Below are 22,245 nucleotides of genomic sequence, written 5' to 3'. Positions count from 1 at the left end.
TTACATAAATTCACCGTTTATTGTGAATACCAAAATGTATTTAAAATTGTATCTTGGGTTTAATAAACATTGTGGCGGCACTTGACAGTAAACTTCCCAACAGTTCACGTCGCGTGACGCACGACACAAAGACCCTATACCTGCGGACAAGATGATTGCCAGATGTCGATACATTCCTACGGAATATTTCCAGCTAGCCTAAGGACCGCTATAAATCTTAGGATTTATTTCAGCTAAGGTCCTCCAAAGAGACAAACAGTCTTTGTTTATCAGTCTCGAAGTCGACCACCTACCACGGGGACACGCGAGAAATCTGCTATCTCTCACGTACGATGCTTCCCGCTAGCGACACCCTCTCAAGGGCAGCTAGCATCCTTTTCCAACGACCAACACGAATTAGCCAATAAACATTAACGTACATTTCATTTCCCTCACTTTCCGAACCAAAGCTTTTCTCAAGGAATCCGATGCCTTCGCATCCTTAGACACATCCCAACGCAGTCTTCCTCCGCAGCAGCATCGCGACAAAAAAGTCAGTCTATTACAGCGAGTCAACATACCACGATCGTTATACTTACACGGTTCGAGTCGAATAATTACCTAAGCTCTCGACATCTCGTGCAATCATTGTCCGCACTCGTAGCGCATCTCGAATCATAGCTATCCAAGCTCGAACTTATAACCGCGCATTCGCGAACCGAATATAATCGCGAGTCCTGCGCCAAGTGTACTCATTCACATTACGGTGAATAAACATTTATCGTTGAGTAAATCTGAGTTTTCCTTCCGACCCTATCACGACATATCACCTCAACATCTTAAAAAAAAAAAAAGAAAAAAAAAAAAAGCACTCGTTCTCGTCCGATCACGAAAGTTAAGGAGCGCTGGATGGGTGACTGCCTGGGAACTCCTTGTGGTGTGGGCTTTTTTTTATTTTTCCAATATTTTTTACTTTTCTTGACAATCTATTTTTAATAATCTATAATCGAATAATCGAGAAAATGCAATGTTTTAGCATTGCGCGACCATTATCATACATTGTATCACTCTCTCATAGACGTACAAATAAATTGTTGCATGTTTTAAAGCTAAAAGAAGTCACGTTGTTCCTTGATATGCAGAAATTTTATGATAACAGATTGATATCGTTAAATTTCAAGTGCATGCGTACTCGACGAAACTTCAGCGTCAATTTTTCCGAAAACAAAACTTTGTATCAAAAATTGTCATTGCACATTTTGGACTTACTTTTGAATAGGGAATCATTTACTTTCGTCTGGCAGCATATCTTTCCAGAACATCTTGTTCTAACTATGAATGGTTAGACACCGATTCTTCGCGTCAATTTCGCGTCAATTTCGCGTCAATTTCGCGTCAATTTCGCGTCAATTTCGCGTCAATTTCGCCACAATTTCGCCACAATTTATTGCATTACTACTTCCTGAAATTAGAATTTCTAGTGCGTGTATAGCCTAAACATGGAAACTTTGCGGAAATTGGAAAAATTCGTGGAATTGGAAACCTTGTACTTTTATAATGAATGTTCTAAAAACATTTCAGCACTCAAAACTTAACTGTGAAACCTAGAAAACGGTTGTTCTTGCAATATCTGTGGTTCAATCTGTAAATGTTTAATTTAATTTGTAAAGTGATATTTCTATCTGTAAAACCTACAAAACGGTTGTTCTTAGAACATCTGATATTTAATTCTTTAGATTTACGAAATGGATATTAGTAAAATATTCGAAATATAAACTTTAAGAATATTCGTAGGACTTTCGGGAGAGATGTTCCGAGAACATCCAAAATTTCAGTTTCAAGGACATCTGTAAGATTTAAGATGTGCACGTTGCTAGGACATGCAAAACTTAAGTCTCGCCAACTATAAACTTAAACATATAGACTTAACATATAGGCAACATAAACTTAACATATTACTACCAGAACTTATCAGAAAAATAGAAAAATGACTGCAAGATAAAAGCAAACCCCAGTCAATTTAACCACATTACATTTACATTTACAATAAGCGGAAACCACCTAATATCCGATTGAATGGCACGCACATAACACAAACAAAGCAAGTTAAATACTAAGACTCCACTTAGACTCATAACTTACATGAAAGCAACATACCAAATCAATTATAGACAAAATACGGATAAAAAGGAGACAGACGTACTGGCTAACTAGTCGAAACTGTAAACTCAGCATAGAAAGTAAATTGAAAATATCCAAAACCAGGATAATAAGGTAACTAAACCAGAATCGCTTCTAGAAAATACTCAGAACAGTAGTCAACGCCCCATGGAATATCAGAAACGAGGATATACGCAAAACCTAAAAATACCAATGGTCAAAGAAGAAATCGGCAAGTACTCAAAAAAAGGAGAAAAAAAAAAAAGAAAAAATACAAGGAAAGAACGGCAACGCGTCCAAGCCAAATTGTAAAGTACAAATTAAATAAATGAAAAAAAACAAAAAAAAAAAAAAAAAAAAAAGAAGAAACGGATAGCATGTTTGCCCATAAAGGAGTAATCAAAGTGATGAAAACTTTTTATAATGCTTGTTACTTGCGAATACCCACACTTAACCCTGCTGCGGTCTTCCATTTAACTAAATTATTCGGTAAGAGTTTGAAGAAGAAAGTTACCTTTGCATACAAAGATTCGTTTTTCTTTATTTTATCTTCTAACTAAGGACCGGGGAAATGTAGCGGTACGTTACTATATCCTTCATAATAACTTTCATTGCAAAGAACCGGTACATTCTATTATCGCAAAGAAAATTTTGGCATTAGTGAAATTTTTACAAACTCGTATTTTCTCTTTGAAATGTTCCAATGTATTTATAACACTCTCTGCTATTTCTTTTGCAGCTTTCCTACGCGGGTCATATTACCGTCTTATAATATAATTTTGTATCAGTGCGTTCCCTAAATTTTTGCTATGATCGCGCGTTTTTTGTTTTCTCGAATATGTCGGTTTCAAGAGTCAGATAAAATTTTGCTCTATACGTTCAAAAGAATACAGAAGTTCTTAGAGAAAGAAAGGAGAGCAGTAAGAACAAAGAGACCCGGAGACCGCAGCAGGGTTAAAAACAACATGAATTTAATTTCTAAATATATATACTCGATGGATATTTGCACCGCATTAGATCGCGTCTCAGTATCATGGCCGGGTTTGTGCCCGTTACTCCTCGGTTTGAGGCGAATTCGCAGCAAAAGTACAAAATGTGGCTTGACTTCTCGTCTACGCATCGTGTTTAACCTGACAGATCCTTGAGTTAATGCTTGAAAGCTTAAACTTTCAGACGTAAAGACCTGTTTCGGATATTGATCAATGAATCTGTGTATATAACTGAACAATGTAGTACAATAGCACCTCCTATAACGCTAGAATTATAACGCAAGAATTCAAGAGCGCAAAAGAATATAATTAAATAAATATGCAGTCTTTTCTTAATATGACAAAATAATATGCGACCCACAATAATAACTGTTCACAATACCAACTCATTATCGCACAAGAGTTAATGCAAAACCGTGCATCGAGTCAATTCAAAGACTTACATATTTTCATATTAGAAAAGAGTCATTTCCTGCAGCTTCTTAATCGCGTTATATGGAAGCATTGGCGTAATTTTTAGTCCACGTTAGAGAAGCATCGTCTCATACGGGATCCGACCGTATATTATTTTCAATTAGCATTCTTTTAATTATCTTGATCAAATACAAACATATCATATATTCTATCGGTTTAGAAATATATCTGAATAAGTGAATGACAAACACTTAAATTGCAGGTTAATGGACATGAAGTTCCGCTTACTGATCCACCATACGTAGCAGTTTACGAACTGACATCGTTACTTGAGCATAACTGTAAAGCAAATTGCTCGAAAAGTTTCACTGATACTGGAGGGCTGATTATTCATGCTGCAGTACCTATTGCAAAAGGTGACTATATTATATATATATATTCTATAAAGTATAGTAATATAGAGGGTGTTCGGCTACAGGTGTAAAAGAATTTAAGGGGTGATTTTTGAAGAACAGTAAAGATGGAAATCAAGAATAAAGAAATTGCGTTTTCGGCTTTGTTTTTTAGTTATTGTTAGTTAAAATTACCTAAAATGCCCCTATACGCATGCAAATCTCCTCACATGGACGAGAATAGGTCAGCTGCCCGGTCAGCCATCAGGCTGCACAGCGATTCTCAAATCGAACGATATGTGTGCAACAGCTTACCCGGTACAAGTCGTAGAGAGGAAGATCATGACATTCGAAGACGTAAACTATCCCGCGCAACATTTTATGAGAAAAATCGTAGATTAAAAGTATTATACCAGTCTACTAATTAAAATCCATAACAACATAAAACTCATGAAATTTTCAAGTAGAAAGATTAACGTCTTCTCTAATCTTTTGTGTTTATAAATAATTTGTAGCGGCATGGGCCACGGAACTTTCCAACGGCTCTGGATACAAAGCGCGACGCCGTCAAAACGCAACACCGACATGCCCAATGTACCATCGATATCTTCACGCTCTTTCCGCCGAATTCTCGAAGGAGCATACACATGCCAGCCGCGGCGGCACAGCTAATGGATGCATGTTAGTGGGGGATATCGATGGGCAACAAAGGGAAGAATCCGTTCGATCCAGAACAAAAGGGCAGTCAGTCTGTCTTACGCCGTTAAATGTATAACTCCTCAGTACCATTGCATAGCAACGCGTCGAATGATCTCTTGGTGTCTATTGTTACTTGTTAATTGTTACCAATTATTTGTTAATCGTATCTGTTAATTGTTATTTGTTGACTCTGACTGTTAATTCGTTCTTAATAAGCAATTGTTCGTTAAAACATCTGAGTATTTCTTACGCACCTATCGCGACACACCACCTCAAATTAATAAATAGTAACACATATAAACAATGTTTATTGTTGTTGTTACATGTTACACAGAAAAACCACACACGCGCCACAAGTGTTCAGCCTGTACATAGAAAAATTGTAACGAAAATAGCAATCGTTTTATGTTACAGTACGTGTTCAATATATGCTCCATTTTCTTGGAAACGAAATACACAATAAGCACGGTACATACAACACGCACTGTATACACTACATACTCATCACACACCCAAATCACTCGCGTTGGAACTAACAAAAGAAATTCAAAAAATAAAAAGAATAAAAAAATAAAGGAAATAAAAATATTCAAAAAATTAAAAGTGAAGAAGCCCGAAAAAATCTACAGCGGAATAACTTAAACCTATATTGAATCTACAATTAACTCCAGCTTTATGTTTATACAATTCTCCTGACTACAACATGTTACATAACAAGGTAGCAGTGGAGAGTTCGTTCAGAAAAAAGTTTACGATATTCTTTACCAACGCTTTCATTTTCTTTGTATAGTTTTCTCGAAATTAACCAGGGTCAGGCACGATAGCTGAGGTGCTTCTTTCAAAAGTATTGTTGGGTATACCTACTTACCAGAAACTTAAAAGAGTTATTCAATACTATAAGTATAATTTTTTATTTTGCTGCACATTAATTTGTGTTGAGGTTTTTATATATGTCGGAGATGAAAGGACACCGGAGCCTTTCTTCGGAATTCTTCGGAAAACCCCCAATATTTTAGCCTCTATAACTTAACTCGATTATAATTGTTCGAGATTTGTGATAATGAGCTTGGGCTCGAGGCGACAACAAGTCGCTGAACGTAGCCGTGGTTACGGGATGAACGTTTTTACGTAACATAGGGATGGAGTAATTCTATAGCTCTCCTTAAAAGAAATAGCTGTAGCGGCACGCCACAGTAAACATTCCAACGGTTTCTGTCCTGTGGCTCGCCACACGCAGACCCTATTCTTCGAGCAAGATGATTACCAGATGTCAATGCATCTTCACAGTACATGTTTAGCTAGCCTGAGGAGCCGCTGTAAATCTTAGGATTTAATTAACTAAAGTCCTTCAAACAAACAAACAGTCTTTGTCCCAACTACGGGAAAATAGGGGAAATCTATTTTTCTCACGAACGACGCTTCCCGCTAGCAACTTTCCCTCAAGGGCGGCTAGCATCCATCTCTAACCACCAACATGGAAATTGACCAATTAACAGCAACATCAATTTCTCTCACTTTCCGAACGAAGACGTCTCTCCACGAATCCGATGATCTCGTGCTCTTAGACACGCCCCATCATAGTTTTCCTCGACAGCGTCACCGTGACGGAAAGTCACTCTTGCTGGTGTACGAGCTCTTGGGCGAGTTAACTACGCCTTGTTATCTGTGATTACTCCACGCTTGGTGTCAATTCCAACTTAGACTTTCACGAAGAAATAAGCCTACTAACCCGTTGACTGCGGATTCGTTATCGAGTCTTAGACCAATGTCACAAGTGTCTAACCATCGTGATTCTTCGCCAATTCTGTAATATCTTTATTTGTGTCAATAAACGTCACTTCAGTGGTGTAAGAAGATGGATAGCTCCAGTGAAGATTCGTTACATACCCCAAATCCTTACTATGATAGCGACCCGGACCCGTGTTACGGTCATGATTCGACGTATATATATCGGAATAGAGAGAGCAAACGTGTGAATTAATGTATTATAGAAATGCTTTATTCAGAAATGTTAGAAATTAGAATTTCCAATGGTTTCTATTCGATATGATAATGTATTGATAGATGGATTTATTACAGTGGATTAAACCGCAAACGATGATTACTTAACGTGCACTTAATGCAGTAGTATGATATGACAACTCTCGATTAACGACTCTTGACTCTGGACTTTCCGGTGAACTGAACATCAATGGCTGCGGTGCTAAAATATATCGATGGCCGTTAGACCTATTGAAGTTTTCCGACCTTTTCGACTTGTCGGCATTTGCGCTTTATCATCGACATTATCCGTATGTCGGCGATCTTTCCGCGGCACTATAATAGAAACCAGAAAAGCCGCTGTAAAGAGGATCGTTGTGCCAAAAACTAAACACTAGAGAAGATGTAGAGTTTTCCTAGAAGTGAGATTCAGTTCAACAATTTGTATTATTACACATTACTCCATAAAACGACCTTTTTATTCTTGATTTTCATCTTATTTTAGCTTTAATAATCACCCCCTAAATTTTTCTACATCTGTAGTCGAACACCCTGTATATAACTCGTTGTTCAGAAGAAGGCACTTGGAAAGAATGTAGCTTTCATTTTTGTTGTTTTGGATAGCCCCAATCACAAAAATAGATATGCGTGTCGGTTAAAAACTTTGCATCTACAAGTAAGACCATACGGCATCGTGTGATGGTGAGCGAAGTAGCAGAGTAATGCTCTTGCTACTCTGCAGTCTCAAATATCATTTTCTGAGCAACAAATAGTACGGCATATTCCAGTCTTTTGTGCAAAACGGTGTTGGCATATGCTATGACTAAAAATAAGGGGAAAAATGTTGTGCTAATGCATTTCTAAAAAATTAGAACACAAAGGCGAAACAACCGACTAATTTTTCGTTCGATAAAAGATACAGATTGACGATATTTATATCAGTTTTATTTGTTCCAGTCGAAATGCAAAAAACGTAAACTCGTTATATTACAAACTTCTCATTGATTTCTTTATATTGATTCCTGGCGTGCATTAAATCTTGTTACATGAATTTCGTCGTTTACAATTGCCCGCAATTAAAAATCTGGTTGAACCAAAGAATTACTCGACGTTGTTGAGGTGCGACATTGTTGGTACTCGTTGCCTATTATATTTAAACGAAAATTTCGCTAATTTCGTATCATCATTACAACTTTTTAATAAAAAGTTTATAAGCCTATGTTTATATGGTTCTTTTATTCTTAATTATAGAATACGCTGGAAATGTTTTACGATGAGTGACTAGAATACTCTATATTACACGTGTGCATATGTGTGTTGAACATTTCGACTCTGCTTAACAAATGATGTTATTGAACGTTTTGTCTGTCATTCCGGCAAATGTGTACGCTGAGGCAAAACGGCTGACGTCTACATAAACATTTTGTAGTGTAAAGTTAAATTGTTTATCATTTATCCAGTATTTCTACATATTAACCTATTTTACCGTTTTGATATTTACAAATAATTTGATATCACATATTTATATGTCGGGTTGGCGTTGTGGGTAGGGTTGTGGCTGTTTTTATGAATCTTCATTAAAATTAGCCATCGTTGTGGTATAACAAAGATACAGTTTATTAACACAAGTATGGATACTACAGACTTGACAATTAACGACGGCGACTGGGCACTCGCGACTCTAATGACAATAACCTCGGGTTCGATATCCGCGGTCAACGGGATAACGAATTTATTGTTTCGTCAAAGTCTAAGTTGGACTCTATGTTAGAGCGTAGATCAAAACGCTGTGTAATTAGTTGCTGAGAGTGCGCGAGAGAGAGTGTCTCTCCGTCACGGTGATGTTGCAGAGGAAAACTATAATGGGGTGTGTCTAAGGGCATGAGATCACCAGATTCGTGGAGAGAGGCCTTCGTTCGGAAAGTGTTGGAAATTGATGTTGCTGTTAATTGGTCAATTTCCATGTTGGTAGTTAGAGAAGGATGCTAGCCGCCCTTGAGGGAAAGTTGCTAGCGGAAAGCGTCGTTCGTGAGAAAAAAATAAAGTTCTTCTATCTTCCCGTAGTTGGAACAAAGACTGTTTGTCTGTTTGAAGGACTTAAGATTTATAACGGGTCCTCGGGCTAGCTGAACATGTACCGTGGAGATGCGTTGACATATGATGATCGTCTTGCCCGAAGAATAGGGCCTGCGTGTGGCGAGCCACGGAATAGAAACCGTTGGAATGTTTAATGCCGAGTGCTGCTACAAGTATTTCTTTTAAGGAAAGCTATACTATTACCCTATATCTTTGTTAGACAAAACGTTTATCCCCCTGACCGCAGGTACGTTCGGCGACTGGTTGTCGCCTCGAACCCAAGCTCACTATTACAAATATTGAACAAATGCAATCGGATTGACTAAAGAATCTAGATTATAATTTTAAGGGTTTTTCCCAAAGTTCCAAAGGGTGGGCTCTGGTGTCCTTTCATCGCCGACATATAAATGACCTGTATATATACATATAGAAGCATCATTATGACTAAGAACACGCAAAGCAATTTTTAAAGAAGTAATAGGCTCTTTTAATTGTTTCTTAACTGTACACACAGGGTAGTTTTCACGAAAGTCGGCGACGAGAGTCGACAAAAAGACGTTGAGAATACCAAATAAATTTTATAGAAATTAGTCACAGTACTATTACAAAATAGATTTCAATTACAAACTGTTGATTACATATACGAGTAGTGAAGTTCATGTTGATTGAAAATATTACAATGTCGATTGAAGAAAATTACAGCAAAATAATTTTCCAATATTTATGTAAATATCCATGCTTATCTCTTCCTCTCTTTCTAAGTAAGACAATAAGTAATTTAAAATATTAGCTTTTGTTACAGCCATTCTTCAAAACATAAACGAATCATCAACTATGTGGACATCTTTATATGTTACGATAGAAATTTGCTAATAATTGGATTGAGTGTTTTTATGCAAATTCATCTTCTTGAGAATATAGGTAGGGAGGAATCTCGGTAGAAAATTCTTTTATCACATTATACGCACTTTGTGTAATTTTACACTTTAAAATTTCCTATGAATACGTAATATGGACATCTACTGACAATATTTAATATACGGAATGAAGGTAACCGGAACCACTTCGATCACTGTGTATGTCATGATTTTCGTGACAAATTTTTCAGATATAAGTTGAATGGTTTCAAGATGCGCAGAAGGTCAAGTTTTGATTTTTGTCAACTGCTTGAATTCAAGTTACTATTTTTAGAGTTATTGCAGTGGCTTCAGTTATGCCACTTATAAACTAATGGTTTTTAATATTAATAGGTTAATTCTTTTTTATATAGAATTATGAGTTGGATAGACTAACATAATAAACGGTATATGATTTCATTTAAGAAGACAGATCTGGCCTTCATATGTATTTTACGCATTCTCCTACAAAGACACTAATCGCGTAAAATTCTGTCCTCCTTGAAACCATTCAACTTTTATCTGAAATACTTTTCACTGAAATAGTGAAGATGCAGTGATCGGAGTGGTTCCAGCTGTATGCTCTGTTCGTGTATATATATATGTCGGAGATGAAAGAACACCGGAGTCTTTGGAATTTTGGATAATCCCGCAACATTGTAACCTAGAGTCTACTATAGCTGTAACTGAACAATTGTAGTTATTCAACCCGATTGTAATTGTTCGAGAGTTGTGATAATGAGCCTGGGCTCGAGGCGACAGTCAGTCGCCGAACGTAGCCGCGGTCACGGGATGAACGCTTTGCCTAACAAAGGTATGGAGTAATTCTATAGCTCTCCTTAAAAGAAATATTCGTGGCGACACGCGACAGTAAACATTCCAACGGTTTCTGTCCCGTGGCTCGCCACACGCAGACCCTATTCTTCGAGTAAGATGATTGCCAGATGTCGATGCGTCTCCGCAGTACATGTTCGGCTAGCCCGAGGGCCCGTTATAAATCTTAAGGTTTAGTTAACTAAAGTCCTTCAAACAGACAAACAGTCTTTGTCCCAACTACGGGAAGATAGGGGAGACATATTTTTCAACGAGCGGCGTCTCCCACTAGCAACTTTCCCTCGAGGGCGGCTAGCATCTTTTTCTAACCACCGATATGGAGATTGACCAATTAGCAGCAACGCCAATTTCCCTTACTTTCTGAACGAAGGCTTTTCTCGACGAATCCGATGATCTCGTGTCCTTAGACACACCCCATTATAGTTTTCCTCTGTGGCATCATCGGGACGGGAAAGACATTCTCGCTCGCGATCTCATTGATGAAAGGAGTAGCTCTTTGCGACCAGTGAGTATTACGCGTCCGACTTAGATTTTGTGAGTACGTTCATCTATCATCCCGTCGACCGCGGATTCGTTATTGAGCCTAGGATCATTGTCATTAGTTTCTCGAGTACCTAACTACCGCGGTTACTTGTCCGGTTCTATAATAATCGTATTTGCACTAGTCAATGTCTTCTCTATTGCATAACGACAACGTGTAACCCAAACGAAGATTCGTTTCACGCCCCTAACCCTAATTCTAATGTAAACCGGACATATATACATACATTTATGCTAAAGAACTGTTTCTTGTGTGTACTTGTACCTTCCATGGATGAAAATAAATCAACGGTGTAAAGAATAAAAGCGCTTGCGATGGTAGAATTGAAAATCTTTGTGCGTAATTAAGAAATTCTGTGTCTTTTTCTGTAAGCAATTCAGCTATCGAGTATAAGGCGATGTGACCAATTCTTCAAAAATCGCGTCGAATAAATTGTCTGTTCTTAGCCTAAATCTTGTAGATAACTGTATAAATTTGTATGAAATATTTTAGGAGACCACATTTCTATATGTTATACGGATCCATTGTGGGGTACTGCAAACAGAAGACACCATCTTCTTAAAACAAAATTTTTTGAATGTACTTGTGATCGATGCAAGGATCCCACAGAATTTGGAACAATGTTTGACGCTTTAAGGTGCAATCGAATGTAAGTTAAATTAAAAATCAAGTCTTATACAAATTATTATGAACACGAAGAATGGATTACTATAAATAAAAATATTTTCCCACTTTACAATATTGTATAGAACTGATGCAAGTACAGTAGAGTCTTCTTTATGAGAATTTATAAGCAGGCATACTGTTCGGATAATGGAATTTTCTCATAATACAACAATCACTATTCTTGTGTGAAATTTCATTTATTTCAAATACAAATTAAGATTAATCGATAGCTTCTCTAAATATTGAATATCCATATCTTTTTGGCTGCTAAGACACGTAATTCTTTCAACGTAAGTAATTACATCGCAGCGGGAGACTTCAATGCAAAGCACACGCTATAGGGCTCAAGAATTAACACGCCCCGAGGTAGAACACTAGAAAAATTTATTAGAACTAATAATCTCAACATATTATCCACAGGAAGACCAACACACTGGCAGACAGATCTAAACAAAATTGCTGACTTCCTTAATTTTGCAGGTATAAAAGGAGCAAACGCAAACAAATTAAAAGTAACACCCAGTCTGGAGCTTAGCTCCCATCATACACCGATAATAATAGAATATACAAGCAAACCAATATTTAATAACAAATCAGAGTCGCTTTGCAATAAGAGTACCAAATGGCAAACATTTAAAGAACTAATCAAGAGCGAAATCAACTGCAATATTCCATTAAAAACACCCAAACGCATCGAACAGGCAGTAACAACATTGACAGAAATCATGCAAGAAGCAGCATGGCTAACTATTATTTATAAACCAAACAAAATCAAATATCCTTGACAAAATCAGAGAAAAAAGGAAAGCGAAAGCAAAATGGCAAAAACATAGAACACGTGAAAACAAAAAACATCTAAACAAACTCGCAAAGAAAGTAAAAAGTAAAATAAAAGATCATAATAGTAACGAATTCTCAAAATTCATAGAAACACTCTCTGTGCACGCGAATGCCAACTATTCTCTATGAAAAGCGACGAATAAAATAAGGAAGCCAATAAAACTAATCCCAGCAATCAGAAAAGCAGACAACACATAGGCCAGAAGCAACGAAGAGCAAGCTGCAGAATTCTTCAACCACCTTTGTAACACATTTACTCCATATAATACTAACAACAGTAAAACCAAATGTCACTGAGACGAAGACATATTTAATACAACAGCACAACAAGTTAGAATCATAATCGAGAAAACAAAATACAATAAAACACCAGGAATCGACCTAATCAATGGTAAAATTTTTAAAAACCTTCCTTCAAAAGCAATACGTTTAATCACAATAATATTCAATGCAATTTTAAGAATTCTAGAAGCTAGCACAGATCATAATGTTAGCTAAGCCAGGCAAAGACACACACCAAACTGCATTTTACAGACCAATATCACTACTTCCTGTGCTTTCCAAAATACTAGAGAAAATAATATGCGATCGCCTAAAACCAACAATAGAGAAAAAAAATTAGTACCAGATTACCAATTTGGATTCAGTAACAAACACTCCACTATAGAGCAAATGCACAGGCTCGTCAACGAAATTTTACTAGCAATAGAAAAGAAACAATGCTGTACATCCCTTTTCATGTACATTGAGAAAGCATTTGACAAAGTGGACCATGAAAGCCTCTTACAAACAATCAAAAAACACTTCCCGGAATAAATCCATTACTTACTCAAATCATACCCAACCTAACCCCAACCTTTGTAGTAAAAATAAAGGATGTATATTCTGAAGTAAAAACATGAAGGCAGGGCTACCGCAAGGAAGTATCTTGGGCCCAACATTATATACACTATACACGGCCAACATACCAACAACTACTAATAGCAAAATACTGACATTCGCGGACGACACAGTTGTACTAGTCAGGCACACTAACCCAGAAACAGCAGTCAAATTACTACAAGAACACATCACAAAAATAGAAAAGTGGCTACAAGATAAACAAATAAAAGCAAACCCCAGTAAATGCCACCATATTAGATTTACACTAAGAAAACTGAAAACACCAAATATCCAATTGAATGGCACGCACATAACACAAACAAGGCAAATTAACACGTTGACACTGGCGCCGATATTCAGGGTTTTTTCTGTAAGGCAGCGCCCGAATGCACCGTCTGCTTCGTGGGGAGACGCAGCGTTAGATTAAACTGTTCAACACGATTGCAATTTTTTAACTTTGACCTCAATTTATAGCAAAATTACAAGAACTATACGATTCCCGTTAGGTTCAATGAATTCCGTGGGCTTCAACTAATACATTGATATACAATAGTTTGGCAATATCAATTTGCAGATATTTGTAAATATTAAGTAAAGCTGACGGGGCCAGCTTTGACCCTAATTTTGGAGTACTGTTTTCAATTTTTCTCACAAAGTAGAGGTCTCACGCGAACTCCGACCATCGCAATGTATACTAAACTGCAAATAAACCAACTAAACACAAGATTACTCTGCATCGTTAGTCTACCTCCACCTTGAGCGGTAATATCGTTCACGGACTGCGACCTCAAGATAACAGTTTGCACCGGGCTCATCGCCGTCTAGTTGATAAATCGCAACAAGTTCTGTACCAAATTCTTACAATTAGCAATCACTCAATTGAATTAAGGAAAGAATACATTGTATACGAACACCAATTTAATATGTACATACCTGAAATGGAAAAAGATATTTATTACTGAGAAGTACTATGTTGGGATAGCAGAACGTTCGAATAATACTGTATTCGGATAATGGATGTTCAGATAAAGAAGGCTCTACTGTAATAGAATTTAGGAAAGAAAGCACAATTTCGTAATTGTTCCTGTATTCGCGGAGATATAGAGGATGTTTCAAACTATTACATTATATTTCGAATATAAATCTTTCAACATTTAGCCAACCAGCGCGCGTCACAGCGAGCTATACGTTTCCATTGCGCATTTCTTCAAGTATCGAGGACCAATTTTCAGTACTTAAAAAACAAAAAAGTCTAAAAATTCTCTAAGTAGTTAATTATATTTTGTGGTAATGATTTTATTTAACGATTTCAATGTTTATACAAAACATTGTGTTTAAAAGTATAAAAAAATATAGGTAATATTAAAAACGTTCAAGACGACTAAAGATAAATAACACAACTTGAACATGAAATTAAAAATTCATGATGCATTTCAATATTTTTTTACAGTGTCGTATCGTTCGATTATAACTTTATTTAGTCGTAACGGACTAAAAAAAAAAAAAAAAAAAAAATAAAACGCGTTGCTAAAGTCAAAAAGGGAGATCTCCCTATTCGGTTGCCTAAGTGTTGAAAAGCTTGTATAATACAATTGCATGGTTACGGGAAATGCTTACAGAATTATTTATCTCGACGTTTAACTTGTGATGCATATATCAGTACTTTATCCTTATTTGACGTAAGAACAAATGTTTGTATTTGTGAGATGTATCCGATGTATGTCAGATATATTCGGAAAATATTTTACATCACACACTTCTTGACCGACGTCTGTGTTTTGCTATTTCAATTTGTTATATCCCAGTTAATATTTTTATTACTATGATATCTTATTCTATCTGCCAACAGAACAAATATCACTAACAAACGAGGAAGATCGCTTCAATATAACTAATCAAAATTCAACATATGAGTCAAGAGAATGCGAAGATCAGAGATTTGGGTCAGATCATTGTTTCCCTTTTAAGAGGAGTCAAAACAAAATAAATAGTTCAATTTTATTCTTCAATACGTAGTATATAATATCAATAAATTGTTATTCGTCAGTAAACAAATATTTTAAATTAAATTTCATTGGTAATAAGCAGAGAATCTATTATATTGATTTATTATATTTCTGTAAACAGAAACTTTTAAAAGTGCATTTTTCTATCACTGAATTTAAATCTTTTAAGTGGCGCTGTACATATATTCTTTTCGTTCATTCATTCTCTTTATGCATTGAAATTGCATAAAAAGTCGAATTCACAATACACAGTAGCGTCCAAAAGGGAGATAAAGTCAACTCTGATAGACTTACGACGGGATCTCTAAGAGAACCTCAGTTCAGAAGAAGACTTTGAACGAAAAACGATGCAATTCTTGTTATAATCGATAAAGGTAAAGATTTTACTGAGCTTCACAATGAGCTATCACCTTAAAGATTGGTGAAAATACTGGAAAATATAGAAAAAGGATAGGAACACTTCTCATCGAGATGAAGAAGAATAGCTGCCTTGAATGAGGATATAAGAAGAGTACTGGGCGAAGACACTGTGGTTAAAGCAATGAATCAGACGATTACATTTCAGTGTAGAGATCTTGATTCTATCATTGAGAAAGGAGAAATAGTCAATAATACCACGGTCGCTCTACGTACCGACAAAGAGGAAGACGTTGAATTGGGGGCCTTAACCCTTAGAGTGCTATGGACGCATATATGCGTTTAGCGAAAGCTATCGGTGTGGAAGAAGAACACATATATGCGTTAGTCAATTTTTCCGTACACCTATACAGAAGTAATACTATTACGTTTGTGTGAGATAAATATTTTATATCAAAAATCTACTGCTTCGAAACAAAAATTTAGTGAATTTCATTTAGTGTTGATAAGACACATTTTACGAAAATATTTCCAACGTAGGAACATGGTAGGAGGAGGAAAGGGAAAGTCTGAGGATTTACCATTTTGTTTAATTGATAGACATTTTCCATCAAAATGCCCTAATCGTGCCGGCACAACACAATTATCAAGAAGAAAATGTGTTGTTTGTTTGAAAAATAAGAGAAGGAGCGACACGCGATACGAATGCAGAAAATGCGATGTCGGATTATGTATCGATAATTGTTTAAAAATTTTCACAGACAACTGAATTATTAACTTGTATTATATTTACTAAATTTAGTTTTCTAGTTTATTGTTTTCTAGTTTATTACCCAAATTCTAGTTTATTGTAAATTTCAATGTTTATAATAAATAATTAATACTACAAAATAACGCTCTCGAATCATTTAATCTCGTGCAAAAGAATGACTATAACTTATTACGATTTGCTCTTTGAATAGTCAATCAACAAAGTTCAGTCTAGCGGAAAAGTACTCCGTCCACAGCGATCGTCAGCGCTGGCCGAGCGCCGTCCGTACGGACCGCATAGGCCTCGAGTATTCAGCACTCTAAGGGTTAAGAAGAAGCTTCAATGGTACGCGAACTGCTCTGGCCGAGATTTCAGGCGAATTTAGGGATAAAATAAAAGAAGGTGAAAGGATTGAAATGGGCCTTATAAATTTTCCTATTCAGATTGTACCGCCAGTCGTTTGATGCTCCTGTCGCTACAGATTTGATCGTACGAGCGCTGAATTTAAATTTAATTAAATATTAAATGGAGAAGAGTTACGTGGAAGAAGTAGCGCCGAGGGATACACCAGAAAAACTGCCCACGCCTCAAAGGTGCGTTATATGTAAAAAGAGAAACATGGATGAAGATAAAATAAATCATGTAACGGCCTCTCTGCCTTGTCTTATTTATAGGGAATTAATTAATCAGACAACATCGTTGATGATACAAAAATAAAATTTTTCCAAGTAAACTGTAATAGATACAAGTTAGCCCACAAGTTGCTGTATAAGACAGCAATTAAGCTTTCCATAAAACCGCATTCCATAAGTAACGGCTGGCACACTGACTAAGGCGGCAATATGGCAATTTAGGCAACAAGACATAATAATGTTTACTATGGTGCGGGCTCTGCCAAAAGTAACAATGGGTTTGTCTTCGAAATTTCGGATAACGCTAGATTTTTTAGTTGTTACACTTCACCGAACATTTGATTGTGGCAATATTTCAATTATATTTGTACATATCGGAGGTCGACATTATCGAAGCTAGAAGATCCGATTTTCGATTAATTGTTTCGGAGGATTTTAATTCGAAATATGGTTATAATCTGAATAATCTCGACAGCGAGGCTCTACTTGTTCTTTACGACAATACGATCTCAGAGTGGAGCACCCATGAAGAACAAAAATTGGATCATTTTGTTAGATACAACATAGCAATACAGGATTTATGTGACATTACTCTCAAAAGAGTAAACTGGGCGAATTACTGGTGAAGTGACGAAATTGCTACCTTTAGAAAAGAAACGAATAGCGCGAGACGTTGGGTTCATAGGACTCGAAAAGAAAAGAATCCAGGATGTGACTGCTTTGGAACCTATATTTAAGGGCAAAAGGAATGAATTACGCATAGATATCTTGAAAAGTAAACAAGATTTCCAGAAATAGTTCTACTGTTTAATTGACAACACAGCACACTGTGCATTCTATAAAAATTCGGCTGGGCGAATTCCGAACACTATGCGTCGTATGAAATAATTTTACATACAAAAATTGCAGGGTTTGGAGGGGCTCATTATATTGTGCATGTATTGTTTTTTTAATACGTGAAGACATTTTGAAGATTTCAAGGACAATTTATATATTTTAAAGGGAATGCTATATTTTTTATATGAACATACAAAAGAGTATTGAATCCTGAGTAAAGAGGAATTAACCTTTATGAGTCATAAATACGAGTCGACGAATAATTTCGCTTTGTTTCCTGAAAATATACTTTTTGTAATATCAGGTTGGAAATTCAACATCATCAAAGATTTTCGTAAGAGACCGGTTTATCGATACTACAGATTTTACCTCATAGTACTCGCATCGTATTCACTGTCATAGTATCATAGACGTTTGAGATTTATAAATAATCATGAGAGCTACACTCTGAATTGCCTCTGCATCGAACCCAATGCATGCTTCGCGAATTTATTCGTTCATATCCCCTGGTGTTTTTCACAACATGTTATGTTATTTTAATGTACCCCACAGAAAGTACTCCAGCGGCTTTAGCTACAGTGAACGTCAGTTCACAAGATAACAATGACAACAGAAAGCAAATCGTGACATTGCCCATATATAAAATACAAACAAACGTTTGTCTGTTTGTAGGACCTTAGTTAATTAGATCTTGAGATTTATAACGGATCCTCAGGCTAGCTGAACATGTACTGTGGAGATGCGTCGGCATCTAGTAACCATCATACCCGAAGAATAGGATCTGCGTGTGGCGAGCCACGGCACAGAAACCGTTGGAATGTTTACTGTCGCGTGCCACTACAAATATTTCTTTTAAGGAGAGCTATAGAATTACTCCAAACCCCTGTTAGGTAAAAACGTTCGTCTCCTGACCGCAGCTACATTCGGCGACTGGTTGTCGCCTCGAGCCCAAGCTCATTATCACAAATCTCGAACAATTATAATTGGGTCGAATAACGACAATTGTTTAATTACGCCTATGATAGAATCTATATTTCGGTATTAAGGGATTTTTCCCGAAGTTCCAAAGGGAAGGCTCCGATGTCCTTTCATCTCCGACATATATATATGCAATTCCTTATTTATTTGTATCACCTATATAATATATGCCTATACCTATAAATATATAAATATTTAAATATATATAAATATATAAATATATAAATAGTATACCTATAAATATATTTGTATTACCTATATAATATATGCTTTACATCAAAATCCTGATGTAAAGTCAAATCTTTTTACTCGTTCGATTTTAAATGAATTTCATTATTGTGCCATCATGTAACACAGTACTACATTCAATGTATATCTGTACATTCATTTAAGGTTACCAACACAAGATAGTATTTATAACATACATATTCCGTAATTTAAATTCTCCCTATGCTTTTCCAATAAATTTATAAATTAGGAATTTTCGGAATGGTATTTAGTAGAAAAATCGGTTATTCCCATCTACCTGTAAATGTCTTCCATCGATGTACTAGATGACTTAATATTTTTTTCTGGTCCTGTGACGACTGTTCTATAGAATTCTTCCGTATTTTCGCCAACTTCCGACATGAGGATTCAACAAATCTTTTATTCTTCCATCAGATTCTTACCTAAACGAAAGTATCTTCCTAACGGATTAATAACCTCCATTCTATCTAATTCAGGAGTCACAGACGAATTTTGGTTTAAATATAAAACACAAAAAGCCAAATAGTAAGCTAAGTTCGAGCTGTGCGCAACTTTTGTATCTTTTCTGGGTAAAAGTCAATATAGTGAAACTCCCAGTATTTGAAGACCTATTATCTGAATATTTTATTATTCAGACGTTCCACTACCCAAACGTGTCATTAATTACACAATATTTCTACTTATGTCCTTCTATAATTTCATATCTTTCTATTACATTATGTTTGAGGTAGAACGCGTTAGTATTTCGCGTATAATGATATCAAGCAGGAATCATGTCGTATTAAGTATTAAACTACAGTCTAGATTAGATCTACAGTTCATAACGTCAAAAAGCAGATACATGTAATTGAAAACTACTGAGGTGTTTCAAGGTATAGAAAAACTATAAAGGAATTGAGAAATAGGTATCTAAACTCTGCTGTATAATAATTGTTTCTATAAATCAGCAATAAGGAAACGCCAGTTTTTCATTCTAGCTACGTTATTATGCGAAGAAGTTTTCAAATTTGGATAAATATTGTTTCCCACATTTTAAGTTCGCATGCTGAAAAAGGAAGTCCACAAGAAAATAATCTTCAGACATAAGAAAGTCTTCTTATTTGGAAACGTTTATGACATTAATGGACCTAAGTGTTTCGAGACAGCGGTTTCCAACCTTTATGCTACTACGCCTCCCCTGAAAAAAATTTCTTTCCGCGCCTCCCTACCTTTTACTTTTTTATAGATATAATAATATAAACACGTTTTAAATAATAGAAAAAGCTGAAAACTACAATTAACAGAATAATAACAAGATTTTGCTATAACATATACGTGTTTTACGATATGAAGTTCTATTTATTTGTAAATATTATGGTATGAAAATTAATATTTTATTAAGAAATGTTGTTGCCTCCCGTAGCAATACTCCGCGCCTCCCACGTTGGAAACCACTGTCTTCAGATACAAATAGGATGATTTAACGCAGCTCAAGCTATTAACAAATTTATTTGATATAGCAGTAAAAAAGATATGGAATCCATAAATGAATTAAAAAAATATTACGTTTATATTATATTGTATTTTTTGTAATTGTTCTTGAATTATACTTTTTGAAAAATGGACCGATAATGATAATAAAACACGCGTGTTCCACCATCCACAAATTCCCTCATTCAAGCAGTCATCACTCCATTAATTTCCTCCATAAATTCGGATAATGGAAATTCTACTGTCCAAAAGAGCTTGTAATTCTAGCTTCTTCATTTAGATTGTTATGAAATAATTTTTGTTGGTATTAATAAATATTATAACGATAATCTTGGAGAAACGCTCCCAGAGATTATGGCATCTGTTATTGATAAAAAGAACTATTAGCATCAGTGGCGTAAGAGTGGAAATAATGTACATTTGGCGCACTGTTAACAATAGAAATCCAAAAGTTAAGATCTTTAAACAGAGATTTATTCAATGAAAATAATATCAACAATAATAGTGAAACAATAAATACAATAGTACTAATATAATAAACTAAAATGACAAGTATTTGAATGATTATGATATAATATTGAAAGTTTGAACACGAAAGTTTATAATATTCTGAAACGTTTTCAATATGTACGATAATTAAGATGCTTAAAATCTATCTTATTAATTAAATTGACTGCACATGTGCAGGCTAGACCGACGAGCTTTGTAGATAAAGCTCAAACGCAGTAAACCCAGTAAGTTTTATTGAGCAACACCGTTACAAAGAAGCTCTGCTCCTCGCTAGATCATTAGACGTAGAATGAACTTTAAATCAACATTAGGTTTAGCTCAGAGCGTGTCCTTGAACTAAAATTGTTCCTTCGCTGGCTAATTTAATCAAGTTGATCTTGAGAGCTCTACACAGACAGATAAAACCGGATCAGGTAAATTCTAGGGTTTCGGTGATTAAGCTCTTCGCGAGCTCATTAAACTTAAAGCGAACCAACCGACTGTGAGTCTCTTGGTTTCTCAAAGATCTAATCTCTAAGTTGGTTCTTGAAGCCATTAATCGAGGAACTGAATCGAACTACCAGCCCTCTATTTATGCTTGATAGTCGTGATTATGTGGTGCACTCACGTGGATGCGCAGTGTCTGGCCTCGAATATATTTTGTTGCTAATTTTTTACAAAAAAATATAAAAAAACGAACGCTAGCTTATATCAATAATAATCGTGATTAAACCTAAAGAAAAATACATCATTTAAACTAAAATACAATTTTTTATAAATAAAAATAAAAATAACATAAAGTAGTCATTTTTACGTTGATGATCCAGGAGTGAGGGTGTTACTCACTCCGTTACCTAGTACTTTTAAACTAACTCTAAACTGTGGCTTATTTGGAATATGTTGCGAAGAGGCTGATGTCAATAGAATGTCAGATACTTGTAAATAAGAAAAGTTAATTTTACAACAAAAGAGTTGCTTTCAGAATCCATGATAATTACACATTCTCTTGAAAAGTACTATGAGCTTTTAAAGTCTTAAACTCTTTCTCTTTAACACAAAAATACCACGAAAAGTTGGGGAACATTATTTTTCAAATTATTTGTATGCAAGAATGATTTGATCTGTTTA

At 35.7% G+C, this 22,245-nt stretch overlaps 1 protein-coding gene across 1 annotated transcript in view; it reads left to right on the top strand.

Moving 5' to 3' along the window:
- Positions 1-3,792: 3,792 nt before the first annotated feature.
- LOC143302402 (uncharacterized) overlaps positions 3,793-22,245 on the top strand; it is a gene marked incomplete at its 5' end in the record, with an annotated part of 31,905 nt that continues 13,452 nt past the window's right edge. The window contains 2 exons of the mRNA XM_076626035.1: positions 3,793-3,958; positions 11,453-11,609. Coding sequence (XP_076482150.1) covers positions 3,793-3,958; positions 11,453-11,609 — 323 coding nt within the window. The remainder of the gene's footprint in view (positions 3,959-11,452; positions 11,610-22,245) is intronic.

This window comes from Bombus vancouverensis, chromosome 17, assembly GCF_051014615.1.
Source record: "Bombus vancouverensis nearcticus chromosome 17, iyBomVanc1_principal, whole genome shotgun sequence".
Classification (NCBI taxonomy): Eukaryota; Metazoa; Arthropoda; class Insecta; order Hymenoptera; family Apidae; genus Bombus; species Bombus vancouverensis.
The sequence above is the reverse complement of the archived record's forward strand: the minus strand, read 5'-3'. Positions and strand labels throughout refer to the sequence as shown.